The 12,468-nt window shown below is 37.3% G+C and overlaps 1 protein-coding gene across 3 annotated transcripts in view; it reads left to right on the forward strand.

Annotated features, from left to right (window-relative positions):
* Positions 1–12,468, forward strand: part of LOC126298552 (organic cation transporter protein) — a 416,359-nt gene that overhangs the window by 384,096 nt on the left and 19,795 nt on the right. For all 3 annotated transcript variants that reach the window (XM_049989909.1, XM_049989908.1, XM_049989910.1), the window contains exons 8-9: positions 7,404–7,593; positions 7,717–7,845. In XM_049989909.1, coding sequence (XP_049845866.1) covers positions 7,404–7,593; positions 7,717–7,845 — 319 coding nt within the window. The remainder of the gene's footprint in view (positions 1–7,403; positions 7,594–7,716; positions 7,846–12,468) is intronic.

The raw sequence follows: 12,468 nt of genomic DNA on the forward strand, positions 1-12,468 counted from the left end.
AGTTAGTATAATCCAGTTCCTTGAACAGGCTTCTATAGGATCTTGGTGAACTCACACCACAAATGCTTTTGGACTCTGAAAATTTTTGTTTTACTTTGAAAGTTACCCTACATGACATGAAATGAAAATAAATGTGAGAGGTTCTCTCTCTCTCTCTCTCTCTCTTTCTCTCTCTCTCTCTTTCTCTCTCTCTCTTTCCTCTCCCCCCCCCCCTCCTCCCTCTTCCTTCTCCCCCCTCCCCCCTTAAATAAGAATTTGTTTAAGTATTTCACAGTTCTGTGGTATGCTTTTCCTGTAATATCTACTGTCTTTTATTGAAAACAATAACAACAACACACATTTATTTACAATGGTGGTGAGTAAAGCACCGGAATTATAAAAGCATAAAACAACATTAATCAGAGAACAGAAGTTCAGGTTGAATCCAAGCACATTCAATGTTCATCCTAGATCAACACTTAACTATCCAAGTCTGAGGGTAGGATTTTACCTAGCACAGCTGAAGCACAAAAGAGTGAGGCTGCATTGGCAGCATGCTGCTGGGAACAATCATCCAGCAGTGGTGTTTCCATCAAGTGAAACAGGTGTCTCCGCATTGGCTTCTCATGGAGGGTGCAGAATACAAATGTTGAGGTCATGGTGTCAGAGTATGTGGGTACCCTGCCACACCTCCCAACTAAATTTATTCTCAAGCTGTAAACCCAGGAATTTAACATCATCAGTTTTTATGGCAATGTCCACAAAAATGGTGCTTGACTTGCTATTTATTGCAGTACTTGTGTCATCTGGAGATACAAACACTGTATGTCTGACAATGTAACTCATGGAAAGTCATAACCATACACACAGGAAATGCAATGGTTAGGGATGAACTCTTGTGGGATGCCACTCCTAATAAATTCCCAATCTGATGATGACTTATGGCATAATTCATTGGTCTCCTGTACTGACACTCTTTGTTTCCTGTTTGCAAGATACGATTTGAACCTGTGTTACCTGAATTTCCTTCCCTTACATTTGTGAAGAGTGACTGGACACATTACTTGTTGGTAATACTAATTATTCCAATTTTTATTGATATTGTCTTCATAAGAAGGTGAAGATGCAAAAGAACAAGCTTTCCATAGTCTTTATTGAAGACAACCTTACAGAAATAAAAATCAGTTTCTTTTTTCATGAAGAACAGTATTCAACTTGCAATTTTTCTTAATTAAAATTTAGTTACTTTTTGCAGTGAAGCTTTCTGCCAATTAAGAAAGCCTGGTACCACGTAGATACAAGGTGTTGCCTTTTCAATTAGTATTTTCTTATAGGCCCACACACTTGAATGATTTCTGAGAATAGTGTATATGGCAGACTAATATAAAAATAAGTCTCTTCCACAAAAAATATAAGCTAATCAAACTTCACCTGTGGAACCTTGTTTTTCATTCTGTTTGCTACTGATTATCATTCTAGTTTATACTACTCTGAGGCAGGGATTATAAAGACTGGTTGTAGTGACACACTATGGCTATGAATCTAACCAGTATTGCACTATATATCAGTTACTACTCCACTTGGTGTTTTCTGTAGTGCTTTTAGGAACTTAAAAAAACTGTTTAGTTATGCCTTTCTGCACAGAATAACACTGTCAATGAAAGTACAGTATTTTCAGTATTGTTCATATGATAACTTATAAATGCTTCCAGTGCCTTCATTTTTATTTATGGTGTATCTGGTAGCAGGTGCCTGTCTGATGATAATAGTATGAAATAATGTATTAAAGGTATGTCTGCATAATGCCTCTTTCCTTGCGTGCAGTTGCAGATGCATGGGAATAAAAGGACATCCACAAAAATTTGTGAAAAGAATGCATGTATGCATGGGCATTCTCGTGTCCACACATTGCCCCATTGAGCAAGCAGTCTGCTATGTATCCCCTTCTTAGCTTGGAAGCTTATTATGATGTGTTACTTGTAATGAAAAGGTGACACAAAAAGAAAACACAAAAGCAATTGTAGGCTGTGAAGTATCTAAACAAACAGAGGTGTGAGAAATTCAAAGTGACAACAACGTTTTGTTTGAAAACTTCAGGAGGACCTCACACCAAGATTTTGGATTGTTTTGCTTGGGAAACTCCAGCAATAAGGCAGGCAATAACAGTTTATTAGGTAGTAACTGGAAGTTTATATACTAGTTGGAACTATTTATTTTGAATTTCAAAACAAAGCATTTCTGTGATTATTCCCGAAACTGAGACATACTTCAGGGAGGTTCTTTGTCATTATGTGCATGTTAATTAAATTTCGATGTATCATTTGTATTTTGTTTAATAAAAAATTTGTTTGCTGTATTTTAATCATGAAATAGTAGATTATATATAGATTAACATTCTCAGACTCAACAAATTTGGGAAGTTCACAGTTGCCAGAGGTTGCATTTTCTAATTTTGCATTTTTTTTCATCATCAGTGTCTTTCATTTCTCTTTACACTAGTTTCTTGAGACACTACAAATATCACATCATTTCTTTTGTTCAGATATCAGGCCAGTTATGCTATTAAGTCACCATAGCTCAAATAGTTGTCCACAGTTTTCACATACACTTTTCATAAATTTCTAGCTTATTCTTCTCTGTTTTCTACCTTGAAACTTAATGGTATCTTATTCTTTGCAATAATATGATCAGAGACTTTTAGTCTAATTCTTGACACTCGGGGCATCTCATCTCAAATTTGTATGCAAATAATCTTTAGAAGTGGCATTCCATATGACTTTTCTTTATTTGTAATCATCCATAAATTTAAGCACTCTTTCTTTGTAGTCAACACACATTAATGCACATAAACTGCTTTGCAGCATAATCTCAACACACTACACAATCAAACATACATGGGCAACATCTCCCTATAATCAGCAAAAAAGTCCAAAGAGTCCCACCAAAGATGGCAATCAATGCACTTTACACATGGTCACCACTTCTAGGAAATTATGCATGGACAAATGCCCATGTGTTGTTGCAATGTTTGAAATTTATGTCTATGTGCAAAGTTGCATCCAAAAAGGCATTGTGTGGATGTACTTTAAGTTCTGCCATTGCTGTTGTGGCAGATGTTGGGCCTAAATTCTGAGAAAGCCAGGAAACATATCAGAAAATCTTCTTTCTTTTCCTTTTAATGTATGCATATCAAACATTCCTAATGACCACCGCCAGTGCTACTACTACTACTACTACTACTACTACCACCACCACCACCACCACCACCACCACCACCACCACCACCACACTGCCACCACCACCACCACCAAGACAACGATAATGATGATGACAACAACAACAAATGAACTGGTAGGTTGGGTGTCTGAGCATTGTTACTTGTTAAACAAGTTAACTGAATGATCCTTCTTCTTCCCAAATCTTTTGATGACATCATCATACTATGGGTCTTAGCTTTGAAGTGTTCACAGTATTGGTTTTTTTACTAAGCTACAAGCAACAACTGCTAATAAATCCTGGGCCATACTGTTCCTCACACACTTAAGACAAGAAAAACTCCTTTCAAATGAAGTACTTCTTGCAGGAATGGTTACAGTTAGAGAAAGTAGTTCAAAGCTTCTGTGAGAATTTTTTACATTTCATTGTCAGTCAATTTTTTGTTTATGTCTTCCAAACTGACAGAGTGAAGTGTGTTTTGTTTTTTTTATTGTGAAGACAATGCAGTCTACAGTTCTAACCACACAACTGTGAGCAATGCACTATATGTTTGTAATAATGAATCCCCACCATCTACTGGTAAATGCTGAGGATAAGTGGCAAACTGGGCAGCATTGTGTAATACAAGCAAGAGCAGTTTATCACAATGTGAAAATCTTGTTTCTAGTTGTGTTTCGATATCATCTAATACCTCAAAGTACACCTGTTCTTATTTTGACATCAGTGGGTTGGTAATGTATTTATCCATCAATCCAATTCTATTCATGGAAGCTTCAGTTTGTGAATTAGTCGAGCATTTTGTGGAATTAAAAAAAAATCCATCAATTTAACTCAATTTCTTAAGTTTTTATTGTAACCTATGCATTTGGAGACAGCATTGTTACAAAACTATGGTTCAAATGGTTCTGAGCACTATGGGACTTAACATCTGAGGTCATCTGTCCCCTAGAACTTAAAACTACTTAACCTAACTAACCTAAGGACATAACACACATCGATGTACAAGGCAGAATTCGAACCTGTGACCGTGGCAGTCGCGCAGTTCCAGACTGAAGCACCTAAAACTGCTCGGCCACTGTGGAAAGATACAAAGCTATGCATCATTGGTTTTTTTATGTATCAGTAATGTTGAAAAGCAATTCAGCCTTTAAAAATTTGTTTTGAAAAACAGAGAGAAGAAGGAAAAAGTCAAAGTCTAGGATGCTATTTTTGAAACCACAGGCTTCTCTTGTAGTCATTGCACTAGAGTGTAAACCATCAATTATTTAAGACCTCAATTGCTACCAGAAGGTTTTTTTGTAAATGGAAGATATTATTCTGGTATTACAGTTCCATCTTGTTTCACCTTTCAAAGGAATGCATTTACCAATAATACTGTCAAGAATTGTCATGCATCTGGAAGTCTGGTGGAAGAAAGCAGAAATACTCTGAAATATGAAGAAAAAAAGTCCTTACTCATTTTATACAAGAGCAGCTCTGCTGCAAAACTAAATTTAAATGATGTGCAAAACAGCAGGTAAAAAGAGCTTGGGAGACAATATGAAGAACCTTAGCTTCCAGGCCATTTAATTCTCCTGTCAAAATGCAAGCACCATCATAGTTTCAGCCATTATTTTGTTCTTCGTATCATAATTCTGAAATGCACCACTTCTCAGCGTGACTAACATAATGAAAAACAAGAAAATGTTCTTAAATCTCACATTAGCAGTCCACCAGCCTAACAACAATGGAGAATTGTGACTTCTCAGAAATGTCTGCTGCTTCATCCACGCTGCAGGCATAAAATGAGGTTGAATGTGTATTATTCAAAAATCGAATCATCTGTAATTCAGTCAGTGTGTTCTGTATAGTTTTTGAAAATCCCTGGAAATAGCAAATTTTATTCCAATGTGCATTCAAATCTTTGTTTCTGTTTAGCACAAATTTAAAAATGGCTCTGAAATTTCTGGGATTCAGTAAATCTTTTGTCTCATCATGACCTCTGAAGGCTACCTCCCTCTTACACAAAAGACTTGTGTTATCAACTAGAATTTTTATTATCTCTGTTCACTTTCACTTCATGGTTGGAAATGTTCATTAAGTAGCTCTGAAATATTAAACACTTGTTTGGATAGTTCTTGAAATGGAATAAAACTACTTAGGTGATCTTTAGAAGAAAGATGCCATGCTAAACCGTTAGACAGATTCTTCACATCATCAAATGCCTCCGCAGACCATACAGATTTTCTAGTGCTTAGGAGCAAACATGGCCAGCAGAAGAATTTTCCTTCTGTAGGGCTAGCACATAACCACTTGTGCTGATCATGCCATGAAGTTTGTAGTGCCCATGTTTTGAACTTACATTTCTGAAGAAAGTTGGTGTTGAACATCTTCTGTTCACTGTTTCATGAGGTTTCACCTCTCCTTGAAAATGAAAGCTCTTGCAAGGAAGTAATGATGTCCTCACTCAAAATTGTTACATCAGTACTTGTATAGAATTCACTACACACAGGACAAGTAACATAAGGGAAACCTAGAGAGGTGGTACCACAAGTGGTCTCCCATGGCACAGAGGCACACAGCAGCTTGGCTAAGGCAGCCTGTATTTTTTCTCCTGTTTCTACCAGTGACATAATGGTTACCATGATAATTGAGCATTTACAGATGGCCTGACATGTGTCTGGCCTCCTTGGGGTTTGCCATATGCTTTGTGACTCCGTATGCTTTAGCTTAGCCTTAAAATTTCACATTTTGACTTGCTCCCTAGTGCTGGCAATTTAGAAGAAAAAACATAAGTTAATGTCTCTCACGTTTGGCAAAAGTGCATAAATGTTTATACTAAAAATAACTATTGCTGCAACTACTACTACTTCTACTACAGAAAAGTGAGGAGGCCCTGCCTCCCTTTCCACCTCTGATCACAGGCCACTGCTTTGTTGTTGCCATTATAGCTACATCAGTTGAAGTATTTTAGGTAAACGTAGAACAACTTAACAATAATCCTTCCAAAGTTTCAGTGCCATTGTAGGATGCTTCTAAAGCAGTTTTTTTCTATTCATAAGTCTAAAAATAATTGTGAAGAAAAGATTACTCCTGAAAAACGTTTCTGCAGTCTCGCCTAAATAGTGATAAGCTTGTAATTGAAGATGACATGAAACAATTACCAAGTCAATCTTCTTGAAAATTATGGTCTTCTTTAGCATACAGTTGTTCCATTACAGTATATGGTGTTTCTTGATTCACTAATCTGACAGCATGTACAAGATTATTCAGATCTGATAAATACATCACTGTGTACAGACATTTTGTCTGTATGATTTATGGAAGAAATAATCACTCCCAAATGCACACACTTATTTCTGCAGAGTATCAGTATAACTAGTTAAATAAAATGAAAGAAACTTCCACATGGGAAAAATATATTAAAAACAAAGATTCCAAGACTTACCAAGCAGGAAAGCGCCGGTAGACAGGCACAATAAATAAAACACACAAACACACACACAGAATTTCTAGCTTTTGCAACTGACGGTTGCTTCTTCAGGAAAGAGGGAAGGAGAGGGAAAGACGAAAGGATGTGGGTTTTAAGGGAGAGGGTAAGGAGTCATTCCAATCCCGGGAGCGGAAAGACTTACCTCAGGGGGAAAAAAGGACAGGTGTTTCCGCTCCCGGGATTGGAATGACTCCTTACCCTCTTCCTTAAAACCCACATCCTTTCGTCTTTCCCTCTCCTTCCCTCTTTCCTGAAGAAGCAACCATCGGTTGCGAAAGCTAGAAATTCTGTGTGTGTGTGTGTTTTTTTTATTTATTGTGCCTGTCTACCGGCGCTTTCCCGCTTGGTAAGTATAACTAGTTAGTTAGTTAACTAGGGTATGTACTGTTTGTATTGTAAAGATATGTTTATTAATACAAAGAGAAAATGAAATTGTAAGTTTAGGCTAACCTTAATTTTAATCCTGCAAGAAACGGGTTATAAGTAGTCAATAACATTTTTATCTGCTTTGACATTTGAGTTTTGTTGCTTTCTCTAGTGTGATCAACAAATATTGTCCACAAATCTCATAATTTACTTTCTAGGATACAATGATAAAAAGTGATATGTATCAGATAATTCTGCGTGGAAAGTAAAATGTACACTTGTAGCAGACAGATAATGAGAATTGAAAATAATTTCTTGTGTGCATGAGATTTCTACATTTCATAGTAATAATTGCTGAATATGTTTTCAGGGGATACCACAAAAGGAGGGTTCTGAGGATGCAAGTGCTGGCTGTCTTGATTTGTTTCGCACCCCCAATCTAAGAAAGAATTCTCTTGTGCTGTATGTTATATGGTTTAGTGTGTACATAGTCTATTATGGTCTGGTGCTGAACTTGGGAAACATTGGTGGAAATGTGTATATAAATACTGTGCTTTCAGGTATGTAAGGGAGCCCTACTCATTTATAATATGTTAGATATGGAAATAACAATTGTTTTATAGTGATTTTTATTCAAGAATGTATGTTTCACAAACTGACTCATATATATTTCTTATATATAGGTGTAGTTGAGTTACCTTCCATTGCTATAAGTATTTTGTTCCTACTGAAAATGGGACGCCGATGGCCATTTTGCTTGACATTGCTACTGTCAGGCATTGCCTGTCTACTTACAATTCCAGTACCACTTGGTAAGTGTTTAACATCTGCAAATACCTGTTCATATTTATTCACAATTTGATTTTGAAGTTTTCTAGTTGTTACTGCACAATAGCTTTTAACATTTGAGTTATGGAAGTACATTCAGAATTTAACACTGCATAATGTGATCGTCTGACATCAAATTTCCATCTTTCCATATGGTCCTGAGATCCTGATTTCACAAAGTGTAGAACTGAAGAGCAGTGAATTTAAAATATGATGCTAGTGAAGAATGCTTCACATTGTTTAAACAGCTGTCTGAATGAATGGTTTGGACACAGAGGGACTAAATATCAAGACCAGGGAGTCAGAAATTTACAAAGAAAGCTTAATATATGTATTTGGTCATATCATACAGCATAACGAAAGGTTATTAACAAACTTGTAGTGGTTTAAAATTTTCCCAAGAAGAGACTGTGACAATGAGGTCCTGTTGACTCAACAGAATATTATCTCTTACACAAAAATATGTCTCTTGTGGGAATACAGGTTCTGACAATGGACACAGTAGAAATGGATCTTTTAAATTATGAATCTCTACAGAGGAGATGGTAATGACTTCTGTAAAGGTGAGTTACACAGGAGCTAGTTAGGACTTTCCCCAGTTCATTTATACCAAGAGATACACACAGGATGCTCCTTGGAAACAGAGCAAACCAACATATTTTGGAAAGGAAACATGCAGAACAGCTGCAATAAGTTCAATATTAAACTTCCTTGCACATTAAAACGATGTGCCAGACCGTGACATGAACTCAAGACCTGTGCCTTTCACGGGCAAGTGCTCTACCATCTGAGCTACTCAAGCATGACTCACACCCATCCTGACAGCTTTACTTCTGCCTGTACCTCGTCTCCTATCTTCCAAACTTCACAGAAGCTCTCTTGTGAAACATGCAAAACTAGCACTCCTGGAAGAAAGGAGTGCTAGTTCTGCAAGTTTTGCAGGAGAGCTTCTGTGAAGTTTGGAAGGTAGGATACGAGGTACAGGCAGAAGTGAAGCTGTGGGGATGGGGCATGAGTCATGCTTGCGTAGCTCAGATGGCAGAGCACTTGATTGCTAAAGGAAAAGGTCCCAAGTTTGAGTCACAATCAGGCACACAGTTTTAATCTGCCAGGAAGTTTGCCAGGAAGTTTCATATCAGCACACACTCCACTGCAGAGTGAAAATTTCATTCTGGAAGTTCAGTATTCTTTACCACAATAGCTGTTTCAGCTTCACTGCCATTCTCAAGTAACCTAGGAATAGAACGTTGATGAAATTTTGTGCACATTGGCTGTCCAAGTGAATAATTATACATTGAAATAGTACATTCGTACTTATGTCCAGTTTGATTTGATGCCCATACCACATCTCTAGTAAACCTTCAGTGTCTAATTCATAGAGATTACATGATATGTAATAATTATAAGTGTATGGAACAAGTTTTGTCACTGATTTGAAAGTTCATTTACTATAAAGAATGACTTGACATTTATGTGACAGTATTTTACTCTGAGGCTATATGTTTACAAAGTATAGCTAGCTACGGAACAATTATGTTATATTTCAGTGATTGATTTTTGCTCTGAATTACACCTTTGGTCTGAGTGTATTTTGTTGTCGATATGTACTATTCGTTTTCATGTTCCAGTATGACAATAAAGCTTTCCAGATGATATTTATGTCTAAAGCCTATATGTTCATTTAGTATTTCGTCTAGATAGTCTTTTTATGTATACTGGGTCTGTTCAAAAAATACCAGAAATTTGTACACAAAAGTTTTCTACACTTACCTTTTACTTGTTGTACATGGTCTCGTTTGAAATACTCTCCTCCACAATTGATACAATGCTCTCAACACCATTTCCACTTCCAGAAGCAGTCTTGGTACACCTCTGCTGAATCACATGAAGTGCCATCTGTAATCTCACATATTGTTGGAAATCTTCATCCTTTCAATGGGTTTTCAACTTCAGAAATAAAAAAATGTCCACAGAGGCCAGGTCTGGATAGTATGGAGGACGAGACAGCACGGTGATTTGGTTTTTTTTTCAATAGTCATGCACCAATATTGATGAATGTATGGGTGCGTTATTGTGATGCAAGAGCCATGAATTGTCTTGCCACATTTCAGGCCATTTCCTTCTCAAATTTTCTTGCATGCATCACAACACATCCTGATAGTACCATCAATTAACAGTTTGTCTCTGTGGCCCGAATTCATGATGAACTAAACTTTCAAAGTAGAAGAAATTATCGGCGTGGCTTTGACATTTGATCTGACCTGATGAGCTTTTGTCAGTCTTGGAGAGCTTTCCCCAACCATTTGTGAAGATTGAAACTTGGTCTCAACATTATAACCCTAGACCCATGTCTTATCACCAGTTATGATTCTCTTAAGGAACATCTCATTCTCATTTGTGCAATCCATAAGCTCTTCACACATTGTGAGGTGAAGGTCTTTATTGTCTTGACTCATGAGCCATGGGATGAACCCAGTGGCAACATGATGCATTCCAAGACAATGTGTCAGAGTTTCATGACATGATCCAACTGAAATGTTAAATTCTTCTGCAATCTCTCAGACAGTCAGTCTTTAATTTGGAAGCTCAATTTTGTTGATGTTCCTGACATCAGTGTTTAGTAGATATCAAAGGGCATCCCGAACAACTTCTGTCCAGCCATTTTTAAACTGTGTGAACCACTTGTAACACCGAGTATAGCTGAAGCATTCATCACCTTCTGCATCATTTGGTGATTCTCTGTAAAGGTTTTCTTGAGTTTCATGCAGAATTTGATGCAGATGTGTTGTTCCTCTAACTCAACCATTTAAAAATACGCAAACTGTGTGACACAATGTTCTACTCAATACAGCACTGAACAATAACTAAGTGACCTACAACAATGAGACTTCTGGCAGTTACACATTAAACACAGGTGTGTGCAAGGATGTCAATTGCATTTCACTTCAACCCACCATTGGTGTGGAATTTTGAAACTTCTCGAATCTTTTTAACAGACCTCATACAGTGCTCTGATGGTATGCACCAGTATGCCATACCAGTGCCTCTGACGAAAAAAATCAGAACCACAGATTTTGAGATGGGGGTATGACAGAACTTTTTCTGTGCTTGAATTGATGTAAAACTATGCCTATTGGTTGTGAGACTGGACTCTACTACATCTAGACATACGCAGTGGTGAGCAGTGAGTGATGGCTGTGGCCATCCGACTCTTCTTACCCTTCCCTGCCTCGTCCATCACTCTGCACAAGCTCCACTTTATTGCCACATGTCACTTCAGTCAGTTTATTCGATTCGACTCAGTTTGGTGTCAAGTGCCTGCTCAACCTGCCACTGTTCTGTTGCACTTACTCAGTTATCTTGAGTAACATTCTAAAACTAAACTGCAAGAAATTTTTTGTTTATCATGTACAGTGGATAAAACAATTAGTTATATCAGTAAAAAATCTAAAAAACAAAAACTATCCAATGAAGCTGAAAAATGCCCACCACAGCCAATAGGAACAGTTGAAATGGAGTCACCAGTGACTGCTTGATCCAGCATCAGTTCATCTTCTTCTACTGATGATGTCAACAAGGGTGATCAACCGTGGCCAGACTGAGAAATATTGATAGCTTCTGAATTTTTGTCTTGGTGGTTCTGTATAAGAAGGACAATGCCATTGTGTGTGCTCAGGGAACAGGAGAAATATTGATGCCTTCTTCTGTCCTGTGTAATATCTGCATTCCAGCAACAACTTCTCTTGCAGCTTGTCTTATAGATGTTTTTACTTTAAGTGCAGGGAAGTCATTGATGATAGTTATATCTATCGATACACTTTGGACAGTTTTGCTTAATGTGCCCTGTAGTTCACAGCTATGACAAATTGCTTCAACAATAGCTACATGCACGGTGAAAATATTTTCCTCAAATGGCACTTTACTAAAATCTTCAAAGTTGTGTAGTATGTAAAAAGATTTTAAGCGAGTATGGCTGTGTATCTTAGATCCTGATAGTATTTTGCACATGTGTTCAAGGGCATGACCATGTTTAGACCTTTGGTTAATAACTGAGATAGTAGGTGTGAAAGGAAGCACATTCAGAAAGACAATTCATGTGGTTGAATTTTGGAGATGCCTGAGTGGCATGAAGGTCCCATTAATTGTTATGCAGCCTTCTTGCAGTAAGTTAGAAATATGTTTAAGAAAAGTACAGATGTTGACACATACAATTCAAGAACAGTGTATAATATTTGAACCAGATGTTTTGTCTTAAGCAGTCATTCATGATGCTGCTTCTGGTGGGATAGTGTTGTCAAGGATGATGTATGAGTGGCGACATGTTGCTGCAATGTCAGCAGTGACTACATACCCACAGAGGTATTACCTGAATGCTCCATCGGTGCTTCGATCTTATTGTTGGGTATTGAATGAAGTGTCACCACGTAACTGGTCACAGAGCTAGCTTTGGCTGGCTAATAATCTTGTTGGTTCCTTTCATTTCAAAATAATTTCTTAACAGAAATATCATGATCAACTACATAAACACTTTTATGCATACAATAACAACACACAAGTTGAAATGCAATTGCAGTACATTAACAACCAAGGTACAAACAGAAAATAAC

Source organism: Schistocerca gregaria, chromosome X, assembly GCF_023897955.1.
Source record: "Schistocerca gregaria isolate iqSchGreg1 chromosome X, iqSchGreg1.2, whole genome shotgun sequence".
Taxonomy (NCBI): Eukaryota; Metazoa; Arthropoda; class Insecta; order Orthoptera; family Acrididae; genus Schistocerca; species Schistocerca gregaria.